The sequence below is a fragment of the Trachypithecus francoisi genome, unplaced genomic scaffold (genome assembly GCF_009764315.1).
Source record: "Trachypithecus francoisi isolate TF-2019V2 unplaced genomic scaffold, Tfra_2.0 Lachesis_group9, whole genome shotgun sequence".
Lineage (NCBI taxonomy): Eukaryota > Metazoa > Chordata > Mammalia > Primates > Cercopithecidae > Trachypithecus > Trachypithecus francoisi.
The window spans coordinates 53674004-53691275 of NW_022681474.1; the positions used below are offsets into that span (position 1 = coordinate 53674004).

Consider the following 17272-nt stretch of genomic DNA (forward strand, 5'->3'; position numbering starts at 1 on the left):
CAGAATTCAGAACCGGGTCAGCCCAGCTCCAAACTTCCAGAGCTTCCAACATTTCACACTGCTTCCTTGAGACCAAGCCCTCAGGTACCTTAACTCACCTCCATATCACCACTTAGCATTTAGATAAAGATTAAGTAAGGGGGACAAGGCCCCATCTAGAGAAGCCTTGAGAACTTGCTCATATACCTTGGTATGAATTCATTTCTCAAAGAGTCTCATTCCTAGAGCACTGTAAAAATTTGATCTGTTTTGCAACTTCATAAAAAAGCCACTTTTACAGAGCATTGCTTTTTCTCTCTTTCTCCCCCCTCCTCTTTTTTAATCCCCATGCTTCCACAGACACTGAGAGAGCATTGTCATATTTGATCTGACTTACAGCTCACTCTGCAGGAAAACATCTAATTCCAGGGCATTTGTCAAAAACAGTCAGCAGCAATTCCTTAACATTACAGCTGCCTAAAGCTGTGATACCAATTGGGGCAAACAAGAGCTGGCCAAAACTTACAGATCTGGGGAAGAAGATATCCACTAGGGGCTTTGAAAACCTGTGATATAATCCTAGAGATCCAGAAAGCCATATGCATGTGCGGTGCTATGCCATTGTAGAGGAAAGACCTGAGAGGGCCTCTGTCTCCAATCTCTGGCTGATTTTGAGTCCCTGCACAAGCAGGAAGGGAAGACTTTGGCAGAGTCACAAACTTCCTAAGCAATGGAAGTATGCCCCAACACACACACATACATGTGCAAACACACTCTCATCAAAGGGTAGAAGACTTATTGCTTCAAGACACTTAAGTATATTTCTGACAAATCATTGGCTGACCAATAAACTAACCAAGAGACTTGGGTGACTGCATACAACAGGGAACACAGATTTAATTCAGGAAATTCACTAAACAAAATAGCTATAACAGCAACCTGAGGAGGGAGGGTAAATCTGATTTGCAGAGTTGCCACATTATATTATTTACAATATTCAGGTTTCAACCAAAGATTATAAGATACCCAAGAAAAATAGGTAAGTATGGCTTATACCCACACAAAATAACAGTCCATAGAAACTGTCCTTGACCTAGATGTTATACTTACTAGATAAAGTCTTCAAATCAGCTACTGTAAATATGTTCAAAGAACTAAAGGAAAGCATATCTAAATAATAAAACATAGTGTGACAATGATGTCTCACCAATTACAATAAAGAAATAAAAATTATAAAAGAAACAAATATAAAGTCTGGAGTTTAAAAGTATAATAACTGAAATACATAAATCACTATTCGGGCTTCAACAGCAGATTTGAGCTTATAGAAGAAAAAAAATCTGTGAACTTGAAGATAGGTTAATTGAAAATAGCCAGTCTGAGGTGCAGAAACTAAAAAATAATGAAGAAAAATGAACAGAACCTCAGAGATTGATGGGACACCATAAAATGTACCAAAATACACAAAATGAGAGTCCTAGAAGGAGATGGGAGAGAAAAAAAGGTAGAAAGAATATGTAAAGGAATGATGGTTAAAACTTCCCAAATTTGTTGAAAAAAAGAGATTTACACCTAGAAAGCTGTCCAAAGACAAAGAATCTTGAAAAAAGCAAGAGAAAATACAAGAGATTCTCAATAAAACTAACAGCTGACTTCTCATCAGAAACCATGGAAACCAGAAGGCAATAGAACAATATTTTCAAAATACTGAAAGAGAAAAAAATGCCAGTCAACCAAGAATTCTATATCCAGCAAAACTATTATTCATAAATGGAGAAGACATTCTCAGAGAACTAAAAACCAAGAATATTCATTACTTTGTCCTAGCTGATCAGACCTACGAGAAATCCTAAAGGAAGCCCTTCAGGAAAAATAAAAGGGACATTAGATGTTCATTGAAATCCACATTAAGAAAAGAAGAGCACATATATGATTAAACATAAAAGACAAAATAAATGTATTTTTATAGCTCTTCTATTTAAAAGACAACTGCGTAAAACAATACTTACAAAACTCCAATAATTCATAAAGATGTAATTAGTATGACAGTAATGGTACAAATGAGTCAGGCAGCAGGGACCACAAAGTTATATTGGAGCAAAGTTTCTGTAAACCACTAAAGTATTAATCTGAACTATATTTTTTAAAATTAAGAGGTTCATTGTAATCCCCAGAATAACCACTAAGAAAATAACTAAAAAAATACTGTGAAGAAACAATAAGGGAATTATATTGGCATGCTGGAAAATTTCTATTTAACACAAAAAGAAAGCAGTAATGGAAAAATAGAACAAAAAAGATATAACATGTATAGAAAACAAATTCCAAAGTGGCTAACATAAATCTGTATTATCAGTACTTACATTAAATATGAATGGAGTAAATACTCCAACAAAAAGGCAAAGATTGGCCAATACATTTTTAAAATAATCAAACCATTACTGCTTATAAGAGACACATTACATTTAAAAACATAAGTAGGTTGAAAGTAAAATGACGAGAAAAGATATACCATAAAAACAATACCTGAAAGAGATCTAGAGTTGGTATACAAATATCAGACAACATTGACTTTAAAACAAAAATGTTATGGACACAAAAAGGATGAACATTTTATAATGATAAAAGAGTAGTTGCAGAAAGAAGATAATACAATTATAAACATATATGCCCCTATAAACAGAACCTCATAATTAACACGACAAAAATAAACAGAACTGAGGAGATTTTATTAATTGTTGGAGACTTCGATATCCTACTTTCAAAAATAAAACTAGGCAGAATATCAACAAGGAAACAGAAGACTTGAACAACATAAGAAATCAAACAGACCTAACACACAACTGTAGAATGCTCCACCTTATAACAACAGCATGCACATTCTTCTCAAATGCACACAGAACATATTTGAGGATAGACCATTTACTGAATCATAAAGTAAGCCTTAAAAATTTTTAAGGATTAACCAAAACAAAGTTTGAAAGTCTATTCACTGACTACCAAGGAATGAAATTAGAAATCAATGAAAAAGGACATTTGAAAAATTCACAAATATGTGGGAACTGAACAACTCCCTTCTAAATACTCAAAGAAGCTGATCACAGTGGCATCTGTGCTAGCATCTTTGGGTACTTAGGGGTGAGTTGGGATGTGTAGTTCCAACTATTCAAGAGGCTGAGGCAGGAGGATCGCTTGAGCCCAGGAGTTAGACGCAGCAGTTAGCTATTATTGTGCCACTGCATTCCAGCCTCCATGACAGAGCAAGTCCTTAACTCAAAAAACAAAACAAAAAAACTAGAAAAACAATAGGAAAAATTTAAAAATCAATAAAAACAAAAGTTGGTTCTTTGAAAAAATTATCAAGTTTGACAAACTTTAGCTAGACTGACCAAGAAAAAAAGAAAATTATTAAGATCAGGAATGACATAGGGAACATCACTACCAAACTTACAGAATAAAAAAGATTGTAAGGGATAATATGAAAAAGAGTTTGTGGCCAGGTACCATGGTTCACACCTGCAATCACAGCACTTTGGGAGGCCAAGACAGGAGGACTGCTTGAGGTTAGAAGTTTGAGACCAGCTTGGGCAACACAGTGAGATCCCATCTCTAAACTTTTTTTTAATTAAAAATTAGCCAGGTGTGGTGGTATGTGCTTAACTCCCACCTACTTGGGAGGCTGAGGCAGGAGGATTGCTGGAGCCCAGAGGTTCTAAGCTACAGTAAGCCATGATCATACCACTGGACTCCAGTCTGGGTGACAGAGCAAGATCCTGTCTCAAAAATGAATAAATAAATAAACAAAACCCATAACTGTTTGCCAGCAAATTAGATGACTTCGATAAAGGAGATAAATTCCTAGAAAGGCACAAACTACCAAAACCAACTGAAAAAGAAATTTAAAATCTGTATTACTGAACATTTTAAGAATTCATACCAAATGTTCACATTTCAAGAAACAGAAGAGAGGGAACCATTCTCAGTTCCTCCTATGTAGCCAGTAGTCCTCTGATATCAAAAACCAAGACCACAGACCGATATCTCTTATAAATACAGACGAATATCTCTTATAAATACAGATACAAGACTACAGACCAATATCTCTTATAAATACAGATACAAAAATCCTCAAGAAAAACTAGCAAAATACAATCCAAATCTACTGATGAATGGATAAACAAAATGTGGTATATTCATACTATGGAATATTAGTCTTAAAAAGGAATGAAGTAGCCATACATATATGAACCTTGAAAACATCATGCTAAGTGAAAGAAGTCAATCACAAAAATACAACATATTTATTATACGAAAATAGTTTCATGGTTGTTTAGGCTGCAGGGCTGGGGACAAGGGCGGAGAGGCTTGTCTCTGGAATGAGACGTGACTACTAATGGGCATGGGGTTTCTTTCTGGGGTGATGACAATGTTCTAAAATTAGATTTTGGTGACAGTTACATAACTCTGTGACTATATTAAAAACTGCTGAATTGTATAAATTCAAATTCAATTCAATTGAACTAATTTCTATAATACATGAAATACACCTCAATACAGCTATTTAAAAGAGTCCAGTGATAGGATGTTTAGGAGAAGAGCCAGCAAAAGACAACTTAGGCAGGATGAGCATTAGCTACATAGCTGGCTGGGGGTGGGCGATAGGCAGAGATATTTTAGGGGTTCATTTCATTGAGATATTCCCCATTTTGGTTCCAGGATTCCTGAAGGAGTATCCCCTTACAGGTACAAGGACCACAGAGTAACAAGATGAGAAAACACACCTCCAAGCCTCTTCTTCCTCCTCCCTTCAGGAGTTCAGGCCTCTGAAGCTCTCCGGGAGGCTTGCTGCCCTAAGGGCCGAGGTCAGGGACTTAGGGCTTCCCCAGGATTGGTTCGTCTCTGGAGCCATAAGAGCCAACCCCCTAACCCTGGAGGCCAGCAGCGTTGACCCTGTTGAGCCCCCACCCTCCAGCTGAAAGGCCACAGGACTCATCTCCAAGCAGGTAGGAGGGGGCGCCAGGACTTCTCATGTCCTGTTGCTAGGTGCATACAGCAGTTCTGGGTTTCCTTGCAGAAACATCAAGGTTCAAGCCACCAAGGACCTAGAGATCATCGAGTCATGCCTCTTTCCCTCTTTCCAGATAAAGAAACTAAAGAAACTGAGGTTCTGAGTGGCAGGGAGCTGGGATTGCTGGGCTTTCTGACAGTCTTGAGGCCTGCATGCCTGTCCCCATTACAGGTGGGAGGGCAGAGGCTCAGAGGGGTGAGGGGGAGGCCTGGCTAGGAAATGAAACCAAATTTCTCTGCTGGATGCTGGTTCCCTTTTTGAAAAACCCCCAGGGCTGCTGTGCAGGACACCAAGTGGAGAAGAAGTCACAAAGAGCGGCCCTTCTCAGAAATGGAGTGGGGCCAGAAGCCTCGAGGCTCAGTCTCCTGAGCATGGCCTGCAGGATGGCAAGGCTCGACCACATCCCAGCATGTGGTTCCAGGCCTCACATCTGTCCATGTCAGCCCACTACTGCCTTCAAAATCAAGTCAGACATGAGGGCTGCCACTTCGCCTGGCCCCTGGCCAGCCTTCCCAGCAGCAAGCATAAGACAGAGTCTGCCCTGGCCTTCAGGGAGCTTCTGACTCACTTAGTGAGGGAACAGATTGTGCAAAGTAATGACACATGTATATTTACACATTATGGTAAGTGTTTTAAAGGAAAAATACACAATGGCAAGTGAGCAAATAACAGGGGTCAGAAAAGGCCTCTCAGGAAATAGTGACACTTAGGCTCAGACAAACAAGGAGCAAGGTGACTTCAGGCAGAGAGAAATGAGGAAAGCAAAAGCAGGCCACGTGTGAGAGGAGGATGGGGATGTGAGGAGCTGGAGACCACAAGGCCGGCAGTGAATGGCATTGGGAATCAACTGTCACTGCTGCTGGAACCACTGAGCATGCATAAGTAGGGAGCAGTGAGACCCCGCAGGTGACCTGCACAGCCACACTGGCTACTGGAGAAGGGACTGGAGTTGGGGAGGGTCCACGTGGGAGAGGCCACTGCAGCAGATGGGGCCGCAGGTGCTGGCACAGCATAGAGACAGCAGAAAGATTCAAGTGCACTTTGGAAATAGAACTGGCAGGACGTGGGGATGGCAAATTGGAGGAGAAGGAAGAAATTGAGAGTTCAGTTTTAGCCCGATTAGTTTTGGCCAATCTGTAGCCCAGGAGACATCCAATGGAGGTGTCCAGGGGCCAGAGGCCTGAGCCGGGAAAATGACTGAAGATTCTGATGAGTTTGCCAGCCAGAGGGCCGAGCAAGCAAGCAAGGAACATCAGAATGTGCAGGCCCCTGGGGACAGAAGCAGAGATGGAATGGCAGAGCAGGAGGCAGCCACTGTGCTGGCCTGAGGACTGTGGTTCCCTGAATGTTGCAGCAGAACAGCAGAACCGGTCCTATCACCCAGTCAGTGACAGCCATGCCTCCTGCCCTCTTCCTCCAATACAGAGCAGGGCACTCTGTCCACTCATCTTGCACCAGATCAGCAGCAGCATTCCTGCCCAGGCCCACTGGCCTCTGTACCGTGGCTACTGAGCACCCCAGTGAGCCCATGCCTGGCAGAGCCTATACTTTGTTCACCAGCAAAGGGCCACAGGGCCTGCAGGAACCCATGCCCAGAGCTCATCTATTACAATGCAGTAATAAACACAGTGAACTGCCACCGGAATCTGCTGGGTGTTGGGTGACCCAACAATAGGCTGGGTCGAGCCAGCAGGTGAGCTCGATGGCTTCCTGTCTCTGTCCATACTCTGTCTGCTCTTGCTAGTGTTCACAAGTACAGATTCTGTGCCAGTGTGGTGCCAGGCCACATAGGTGACAAGGTGATCACAAGCGGCAGACCCAGGCTCACCGCACCAAAGGGAATGAAATGAACTGGACCTGATGTCTGGGGCTCAGAGGTGGCAGAGGCCACCTGCCCAAGCTCGACTGCCCTCAGGCCCATTTGATGGCATCTTGAGAGGAAGTGATGTGGTGTGGAGACCAGAGAGATCCAGGCTGCGTGGTCCGGGGAGCCTGGGAGGGGGAAGGGGGAACACAGTGCCACCAAGGCTGGGAAGCTGAGCCTTTTCTGCAAGCAGTGTGGGGCCAAAGTAGGGTTTGATGAGGACCATAGTGTCACCAGAGCTGTGGATAGATGCCGGCTTGGGCAGTGGACTAGAAGGGGCAAGGGTGAACACAGGATGGCCAGCCAGGAAGGAGTGCCATCAAGGTGACAAGTCGACGAGGGAATGCACAGGTGCTGCGGTGGCCTTGAAGGCAGGAGCACAGGAGCCAACAGCCTTTGGTTGTGAGAAATGAAGAAGAGGGCAGGGTCGAGAGCCAGGAAAGCAGGAGAAGTGGCAGTGGGAGTGCAGGACTGCACTGGAGTCTGATGAGGGGCTCTGGATCTGCAGGCCACAGACAGGCTCTGCAGAGCATGGAGGGGGAATTTCGGGGGCATTTGTTTAGAGGTAAGCACAGTCATCAGGGCCTCGAGGGAGACAGCTCAGAAAGTGAACAAATTTACAGCCAAAAGCCAGCAGGGCAGGGCTGCCTTCAGCCCTAGTTCTGCTGTTCCGCTGCAGCATTCAGGGAGCCACAGTCCTCAGGCAGCCCTCAGCAGCCCAGGAGGGGCCTCAGGGGAGTAGGCTCAGAGGTGCTCAGAGTGTCAGGACTGTTCACCTGGTACAGTGCAGATGACCTCCTTCAAGGCAGAGCCTGAGAGCGGGGCCAGGATGAGTGGGAAGGAGGACAAAGGGGAGTCAGGGCTGGGCACACTGTTCCCTGATGCTGGGAATGGAGGGGAGGAACAATAGGCAGGGCTTATGGAGCATAGAGCGGGACAAGGAATTGGCCTTGTTGGTTTCATTTTTGAATTTTTGGATGACCAACTCAGACAGGCTTATGGGCTGACAGGAGTTGATGGGAGGGAGGGTGAGGATGTCGGGAAGAGCACAGGACCTCATCATGGGCAAAACCCCAGAAGGCAAGGTTCAGCTGCTACTGCTGAGAGCAGCGGGAAGGATGAGGGGCGAAGAGCTCCAGAGGCAGCTGGAGATGAAGCGGTGGCAGAGAATGAGTGCGTGTCAGGATCTAAGGGCCTACCAGTCCACTCCTGCCCCTCACCGCCCTGGAACAAAAGCTGACTCCATGTTGTGCTCCAGTACCACCTTATTCCTCGAAATCTCCACCTTGGGTAACAAGGCAAAGCTGAAGAAAATGAAATTTGCCACCAAATAGACCCATCACAGAGCTCTAAATACAGATGCATCTGGAAACATGCCCCAGAAACAATACCCTGAGTTCAGACAAGTACATGAGCCCTCTGCTTTTAGGGGAGGCTCATCCTCTACAAATCAGATCCTGCTCACTGACCTTTCAGCTTTTTGGGAGCACCTGGAACCCAGGAGTTCTCTATGTGTGACAACCTGTCTTGCATATGACATTACGTGGGATGAATGCCACAGCATATCACACCCTCTCCCCCCTGAAAAAGGCATGCAACAATCTCTCCCCAGACCCACTGTGCCCACCTGCAGCTTTGCAGCCAGCAGGAGAGCAGGGAGCTCCTGGATAAAGCCCAGGATTTGGGTTTTAAACGCACAATGACGACACCTACTAATGTGGCTCTGGCTCTTGATATATTTTTGCTGCTCTCTTCATGAGATTATAGAATATTTGAGCTTTTCTACTTTATCAAGTAGATTTTTACACAGGGACAAACATGCGAAAATGATCTGTTGTAAGAGTTTGATTCAGAAACATCCAAGAATGAAATCAATAAGAACAATTGTTGTCTTAGCTGTTGCTTTAATTGAAATGATATCAATTGATTAATGGACTCTCTAAATGTACATACACATCTCTAGGCTAGAGAGTCAGATAGCTCCTTAGGTGGGTGGCAAAAGCTAAACACACACGGATACATACACAGACATACTGTGTTATTGCTATTACAACTGAACAGCTTAATGTCCAAAGCAGCGTTTCTCAAAGTGTGTCCACACATATGGGTGCTGTGAAATGTTCTATGAAAAGAAGGTTCCCTAGGCAAAGGTGTGGAGACCATACCTACAATTCACCTGACTTAGCGGGCACAACTGTGCCAGTGTGGCAAAGGCTCTGTTTGCTGTGAAAAATCCTCCAAACTTTCATAATTCCTGATGTCTAAGATTATTTGACCAAATAACCCCTCCTGTGTTTATTGCAGAACTAATTGTGAACAATGGTTCAGACTGTCCACCACCCAGCCAGCCTGGCCACATGGGTTCAGATTGGTTAAGTGAGCCTGCAGCATTTAAACCTTTGGAGATTTTGTACACTAAGAGATCAAACATCTGTCTTCCTTGAACCACAGACTCTCCAACAATTGCATGGGTTCTCTCCTCCCTGCCAGGCAGTGGCTGGTCATCCACTCTGGCACCACAGTGCTCCCCACACACTTGGCCAGTTTGGCTAACTTCCATGGGCTGCAGAACCTTGCAGGCACTTCAGATTCAGTGCCTACTCCCAGGCTGCTGTGGCCAGCCGTCTCTCGGGTGGGTGGGAGGTTAGGGCCAAGCTAGGGAACACTCCTGGACCAGGCTTGTTCCTTACCTGGAATGGTGAAGCCAGCAGCTGGCCTTGGGGGTCTATAGCCCCAGAGGACAGACCTAAGCAAGAGGAGGTGCCCCTGGCTCTTTTCTGGGGCTGCTTAATGAGTCTATGTCCTCCCTAACCAAGACTTTGTAAACCCACCCTTGCTTTTGGGACACCCTTTGCCATGTTTACTGAGGAGGGGTCAGGAGAGACTAAAGCTGCTTGTCCAGGCCCTGGCGGGAGTGAAATCCTGGGCTCTGACCTGCCCTCCAGAAGCATGCAGCAAGACCCTGCCCTCTGAATCCTACCGCAGCCCTAGCTATTGTCACAGTGAAGACACCACACACAGGGCTCTTGGCCCCTGCTTCCAAGAATGAAGCCTCATGTGCAAAATTCTTTTTCATTCTTTCTACAATCAGAAGTTGAGAAAAATGTTGCTTTGGGACAATGAGAACCTTGCAAGTACAGCACTCATATTTTTCACTTGGTTTTGGTTGCAAAGAGGCTCAACCACAGATCCTACCTCATGGCCAGATTAACTGGGCTCCATTTTCCCTTGACCTCTCTACTTCCTGTGTAAATGTAGGGTCCTGTTTAGGTTTTTAAATAGTTAAGTATTATACATGTTATAAGCTACTTCAAACCCTTTGTGAAACCAGCCTGTACATTCTCACCTGGACAAGGTCGAAAGCTGTCTGACCTTTTCTGTATCTGGATGCAGAATACACTTATCGGAGGAAGGAAGACCTGGTGCTCATTCTGGCAGAGCCTGCCTTACCCTATATGGTTTACAGGCAAGGCTTCCCAAACTCACCTGGCCATAGGAATCACTTGGGGAACTCCTTAAATACACAGTTTCCCAAGGCCTTCCCCAGAGCCTACCCAGCAGGCCAGGGTGGGGCCTGGGAATCTGCATGCTTAATAAGCTCGGCAGGTGAGTGTTAGGGTCAAGAGAGTTTAGCGAACGCTGCAGGAAAGGCATGCACCACTATGTCCCCAACGATCAACAGGGATCATTTCAGTCAGTCAAGGGTTAAGTCGGCCGGGCCTCAGAGCCCCCGGGAGGCCGGACCTCCGGCGGCCGCCAACGTCCTAAGCGTGTTTCTGGGCTTTGGGCCCTCTCCAAGACTGCTGCATTCCTCAAGCAGCTCTGCTCGCAGGTTCCGCCGCGACTTTTGGAAAACTCTGAGTCAGGGCCCCACCGTCCAAGTTTGTGACAGAGGCGGGCGAGAATGAATGGTTCCTCTCCTGGCGGTTAAGCCGCAGGGGCGGCGCAGGGCGCGGACCGGGCTCACGGTGCAGAGACCTGCAGGCGGGTCTGGGCGCCGGGGTTTCCTCCACCCAGGCCGTGGACTTGGCGGACCTGCAGCCGGCGCCGCGGTCAGCCCCGGGCCCTGAAGGGCGGACCCTCCCCTCGGCTCTACCCACTCCGGCTCTGGGGCCGGACCCCACCCCCACTCCCAGATGGAGACCGAGGAGCCCCGGGATGCGCCTCCGCGCCCCGAGTCAGGGGGAGGCTCCCCTTCCAAAGTTAGGAGACTCAGCGGAGCAGCAGCCGCACCTAAGCCGTTTCCAAAGCTGAGGCAGGTGCGGGCGGCCCTGGACACCCGGTGGCGAGTCCCCGAGGCAGGGCTGGTAGCCTCTGGCGGCGGCCACAGGGAGCGGGGCGCACGTGCGCGCCAGAGTTACCTTTGGGCGCTCGCAGGTGTCCTCTCCAGTCCTTGCAGCAGCACAGCCCCATGGCAGCCGCCCGCAGCCCCGCCGCTGGACTCCTCTCCCCGCCTGTCGCCTGCGCCCCTGGGCGGCGCGGCCGAGGTCCGGCCCACGGGCAGTGCCCAGCCGGGCGCAGGGTGCGCGGGGCCGCCGGCCCGCGGCTCCCAGGCCCTCACACTCCACCGCGGCCCCGCGCCGCGGGCATCCCGGCCTCCGGGCAGACCCTGCTAATCAATAGGAGAACGCGCAGATCGCGCCCGCCGCGCCGCTGCCCGCTTTTATCTCCGCGCGCCGGGGCGGCCCCGCGCCGCTCCCTGCCCTCGCCGGCGCCCTCCCCACGGCCCGTTACTCTCCCGGGGTGCCGGGCCGCGCGCTCGCCCAGGAGCCGCCAGGGGGCGCCGCGGAGTCGGGGCTGCCTCCGTTTCCCTGGGAGTCAAGCAGGGGTTGGGGGCCACACCGGCCTGGCCTCCCCGCGCAGAATCGAAGAAGGGGCGCCCTCGCTGTGCAAGGGAGACTGCCCCACCAGCATCCTCTGGGCAGTCATCTCAAGGATGACTTGGTCGGGGGTGTTCAGGACCACTGAGCTCTCAGTTTCCCAGCTCACCTGGGCTGTGCAGTAGTAGGAAGAGGGAGTGTTTGCCCAGGCTACCCTCAAACCTGGCGGGCTACCTATGAGCTGTGTGACTTTGGATAAGTCATCTCCCTTCTGAAACTGTTTCCTCACCTGAAAAGTGAGGGAAATGATACCGGTTCAGATGCCACTTAGCACAAATTAAGAATTAAGTTATTCAAACTCTTTCTGTGCCCAGTTTCCCCACCTATAAAACAGAGAAGATAACAGAAACTGCCTCACCGGATGGTCGTGGCAATTAAATGAGTTGATATATGCAAAGACTTAGAACCCAAGTGGCCTGTAGCTAAGTGTTTTGCAAGTGTGAGCTATCGTCATCATCAAGTCTTGGCGAGGATTTGGGCACTTTTTCATGAGAGTGTGTTTGGTGCAATCACCTTGGAAGGTAACATGGAAGCTGCTTTATTAAAACTAAAATTGCTGATGCCCTGGGAGCAAGCTGTCTCATTTCTTCATATGTACCCCATGGAAATGTGTGCCCACATGCCCAGGAAAGTCTATAGAAGGTTATTCACGGCAGCCTTGCTTGTGGTTGCAAACAGTTGGAACCACCAAAATGTTCATCAGTAAAAGAATTATTGGCCAGGCATAGTGGCTCCTGCTTGTGATCCCACTACTTTAGGAGGCCAAAGTAGGTGGATCACTTGAGCCCAGGAGTTTGAGACCAGCCTGGGCAACAGAGTGAAATCCTTTCTCTACTAAAAATACAAAAATTAGCAGTGCATGGTAGCGCACACCTGTAATTGCAACTACTCAGGAGGCTAAGGCACGATAATCACTTGAACTCGGGAAGTGGAGATTGCAGTGAGCCGACACTGGGCCACCGCACTCCAGCCTGGGTGACAGAGCGAGACTCTGTCTCAAAACAAGCAAACAAATGAAAGAATTATCAAATACACTGGAATTTTCATAAGATGGTATATGATATAAAAGGAGAGTATTATGGCTTAATGTTTGAGATGTATGGATTCATGGCACTTATGTAAAACACATACCCATACTCACAAAATATTACTATAGTGTTCACTCTATGCCATGTTCTGTTCTAGGCCCTTACGCCTAGAAAAATATATGGAAGGAAAACAGGAAAACAAGTGGTTCCCTTTGGGGAGAGGGTGGAACAAGAATGGAGTAAAGTGGGTGTCAAGAGACTTTGGCATTTTTTAAATGGTCTCATTCTGTAAAAGGAAAACATAATCATGTATTATTGTGTAACTAAATAATCAATTTACTTTGATTGAATTAATTATATTTTTAAGTGTTTGGCACAGAGTAGGCTTCTTCATGTAAGGTTCTTTGTCACCCCCCAGTTCCTAGGATCTGTTCTTGACCCTCAAGCAGGGCTGTGGTCCAGCTCTGATGGCCTTTACTTGAGTGGAATTTTCTCCCTCCCTCCCTACCACAATTCCATTTGGGGAGAACAGAGGTGGTCTCAGAGGAGAATCTCAGTAAGGGCAGGCTGGAAAGCAGAGGCTGCCCAAGACATGGAGCAGAAGAGTTAAATAAATGTGGGGGCAGGAAAGAATGACTTAGAGCAGGGAAGAGGTTTTCCCGGGAGTTAAGTCTTCATTCAAAGGAGAGATTAACAACAGCGAGGCAGATTTCTGCCTCCCTCCCTCTCCTTTAACTCCTCAGAAAGACCAGGGTGAGGCTTTGGGGAGAGAGAAGGGTTGTCCTGCGTTAGATCCAGAAAGAAAGATGTTTTCACTTCATGACATGTAGGCAGGGGTTACAAAGAGAGAGTAACTGAGAAAAAACAGAGAGACCTGACTTCTGGTTGCTGCCAAGTCATTTTAAACAGTTTTAGCACCAGGCAAGATCACTTAGTCACAGCAGGCTTAATGAGGCCCCAGGAATTCCAAGCTAGAGCTCCCTGCATTCAGGGAGAGCATCTGCGGGGAGCGAGCCCCTCGGGTGATTGTCCAACGGCCAAGTCCTACATTTGGAAAGCAAGATTTAAAAGAAAACATCACAGCGGCCATTGTGGGCCGCTTGTTTATCTTTCTAAGAGGAAGTAGCAAAGCAGGATCGTTTCAAATGAGCCTATTATAAAGGGTCAACGTCCCTATTGAACAGTTTAAATATATTTTGGGATACTCGACTTTTCAAAGTGGTTTTAAATATCAACTCCCAAGGCAGTTCAGTAGACAAATAGGAAGGCAAGGGCTTCTTGTTTTATTGCCTTTGGTTTCACACACTTTAATTCCTAATTACACATTATCTTTTTATAGTTTTTTAGTTGTGTGTTCTTCCTCAAGGGGAAGGAAAATAACATTCACTATATGTTTCCCACCATGTGCCAGGCAACTCACAAAGATTATCTCAGTTAACCACAGGACAACCGCATGAAGCAGATGCCATTAGATTCAATTTACAAAGGAAGAAACTAATGTTCAGAAAGGTGAAGAGACTTGCCTGAGACCAATGAGGTAGTAAGTGGCAGAGCCAAGATGGATGGGTGGATGAATGGATGGGTGCATGGATGGATGGATGGGTGGATAGATGGGTAAATGGATGGATGGATGGATGGATGGATGGAGAAATTGATATTTGGATGGAGGTGTAGGTAGGTAGGTGGATGGATGGAGGTGTAGGTAGGTGAATAGATGGATGGATGGGTGGATGGTTGGTTGAATGGAGGTGTGGATAGGTGAGTAGATGAATGGATGGGTGGATGGATGGTTGCATGAAGGGGTGGAGAGGTGAAGAGATGGGTGGATGGATGGTTGGTTGGATGGAGGTGTGGATAGGTGAATAGATTGATGGAGGGGTGGAGGGATGGTTGAATGGATGTGTTCCATAGGTGAATAGAAGGATGGATGATGGATGGTTTAATGGTTAAATAAACAGAAGAATGGGTAGTATTTCCCTAGTTAGGCCTAAAGTCATGGGCTGCAACTGGCAAAGCACCCACTTAGCATAGACTTTGTCTGAAAAATCAAATTCCTTGAACATAGCTCTGCCACCCAAATTGATCATGACCCCAAACTAACTAGAATTGAGCCAAAACATCAAGATCACACATGCTGCAAGGCTCTAGCTGTGCTCAAGCTGCCTTGCTCCAGAAGAAGGTCCAGAGGTGGGAGCCTCTAGGACATGTTTCCCAGCAGGAAGGCCAACCTCCAGCCCACCACCAGGCACAGGGCAGAAGAGCTAGAGCCAGGGGGTAGATATCCAGTGGGCACAGTGGGCCCTGGGAGGAGGCTGGACGCTAGCTTTGAGGACAAAGTTTCCATGGGATAAAGGCTGCCCATTCATCCAGAGCTCTACCTCCTGCCACTTTACTCCATTTTTCTGGGAGACCCACAGTTGGGTGGTGAGAATGTAGAGCTGCTTCTAGGGGGTGCTGCTACTGGGATCCTGAAGCCTGTGAGGCCTGAGCCCCTGGTCCCAGATATGTCCCAGGCCATTCAAGGATTTTCTTAGGAGACTCAGGACATGTCCTCTGTAGTTCCAATGCAGGAGTCTGGATTGCTCCTCCCCAAAATATCCAAGGCACCCTCACAGCACTATCTCAGGTGTGAGCTCAGCCCTGGGTAGCTCAGGGGAAGGGTATAAATGGAAGTGTACCATCTTAGCCACTAGCATAGCTTAGGGAGCCTATAATGATCATTCTTTCCTTCACTCAGGTACAAATGATGACTGAACACAGCTGAATGCCTGACACAAAGCCAGTCCAGTGTAGGGCGGGGGATAGGAGGTTACCCTGGGAGCTGTAGGGGACAGAAAGCCAGTCTGCCAAGGGTGGTGAAGAAAACTCTGAGGAGGAGGATGCTTTGAGGTGGGACCTGGGCTGCAAGGAGGGGTCCAACACCTTAGGGGATGGCACAGGAATGGTCTCTGATATGGTGTAGACGTGTGTCCCTCCAAATCTCATGTTGAAATATGACCTCCAGTGTTGAAGGTGGGCCTAGTGGAAGGTGTTTGGGTCATGGGGCAGATGACATGAGAGCTGGTTGTTTAAAAGGGTATGAGATCTCCTCCTCTCTCTCTCTCTTTCTCTCTCTCTGTTGCTTTCTTGCCATGGGACACGTATGCTCCCCTTTGCCTCCTGCCACGATTGTAAACTTCCTGAGGCCTCCCCAGAAGCCAAGCAGATGTTAGTGTTATGCTGTACAGCCTGCAGAACTGTAAGCCAAAATAAACCTCTTTTCCTTATAAATGACCCAGTCTCAGGTATTCCTTTGTAGCAATTCACATGGACTACACAGTCCTCCAATGGGTGCAGTAGTATCCCATTAAGAACTTGCTCTTTACTCGGATGGGGGGAGTCACAACATGGCATTTAGGGTAGGAGACATGATGCAGCCTGTGATTCTGACTGGCTGGCCTGGTGGCTAGAGTGAGATAGGGACTGGAAGGGGGAGACTGGAGCAGAGAGAAAGCAAAGATGCAAAAGGCATAAGCCAGGTGAGAGATGTGGGGCAAACACAGGTTGGAAGAGATGGAGACCAGGCAGGGCAATGTGTTAACTCGGGGGCCCCAGCCAACCACATCTTCCAGTTCTAGCATCTTATGTAACCCCCTCCCTCGAATCTAGGCTGCCCTATGAGCTGCTTTAATTGACAGAAGGTAGCAGAAGTGACTCTGGACCAATTTTAGGTCTAAGTCCTAAGAAAACTTGGCAGCTTCTGCTTTTCCCTGACTTTAGTGAAAGCACCCCCTTGTAAAAGTGGAACTGTCCTGAGACTGTTGTGCTGCAAGAACCCCAACCTAGCAATGTGGAGAGGCCAAATGGAGAACTGAGGTCTAAGCCAGCAACCATACTGACTTCCAGCTCTGGGAGTGAGGCTGTCCTGGAAGTGGATTCTCCAAGTGATACCATGTGGAGCAGAGAGAAGCTGTCCCCACCAAGCCATGGCCACACTGCAGAACAGTGAGCAAATAAAGAAAATGTGTTTTGTTTTTAGCATGGTACTGGTATAAAAATAGGCATATAGACCAATGGAACAGAATAGAGAATCCAAAAATAAAGCCAAATACTTACAGTCAATTTATCTTCAACAAAACAAACAAAACATAAAGTAGGGAAAGAACACCATATTCAACAAATGGTGCTGGGATAAGCCACACATAGAAGAATGAAACTGGATCCTCATCTCTCACCTTATATAAAAATCAACTTGGCTGGGCTCGGTGGCTCACTTCTGTAATCCCAGCACTTTGGGAGGTCAAGGTGGGCAGATTACCTGAGGTCAGAAGTTTGAGACCAGCTTTGCTAACATGGTGAAACCCCATCTCTACTAAATATACAAAAATTAGCCAGGCGTGGTGGCAGTCGTCTGTATTCCCAGCTACTTGGGAGGCTGAGGCAGAAGAACTGCTCGAACCCAGGAGGCAGAGGT

At 47.2% G+C, this 17272-nt stretch overlaps 1 protein-coding gene across 4 annotated transcripts in view; it reads right to left on the bottom strand.

Moving 5' to 3' along the window:
- Positions 1 to 17272, bottom strand: part of ARHGAP22 (Rho GTPase activating protein 22) — a 221858-nt gene that overhangs the window by 70658 nt on the left and 133928 nt on the right. The window contains exon 1 of one of the 4 annotated variants that reach the window (XM_033208775.1): positions 11273 to 11595. The exons of the other annotated variants lie outside the window; for them this stretch is intronic. Within the exon in view, the coding sequence (XP_033064666.1) occupies positions 11273 to 11324 (52 nt within the window). The 5' untranslated portion in view covers positions 11325 to 11595. Of the gene's footprint in view, positions 1 to 11272; positions 11596 to 17272 lie in introns of those variants that run through there. 4 annotated transcript variants of the gene reach the window in all.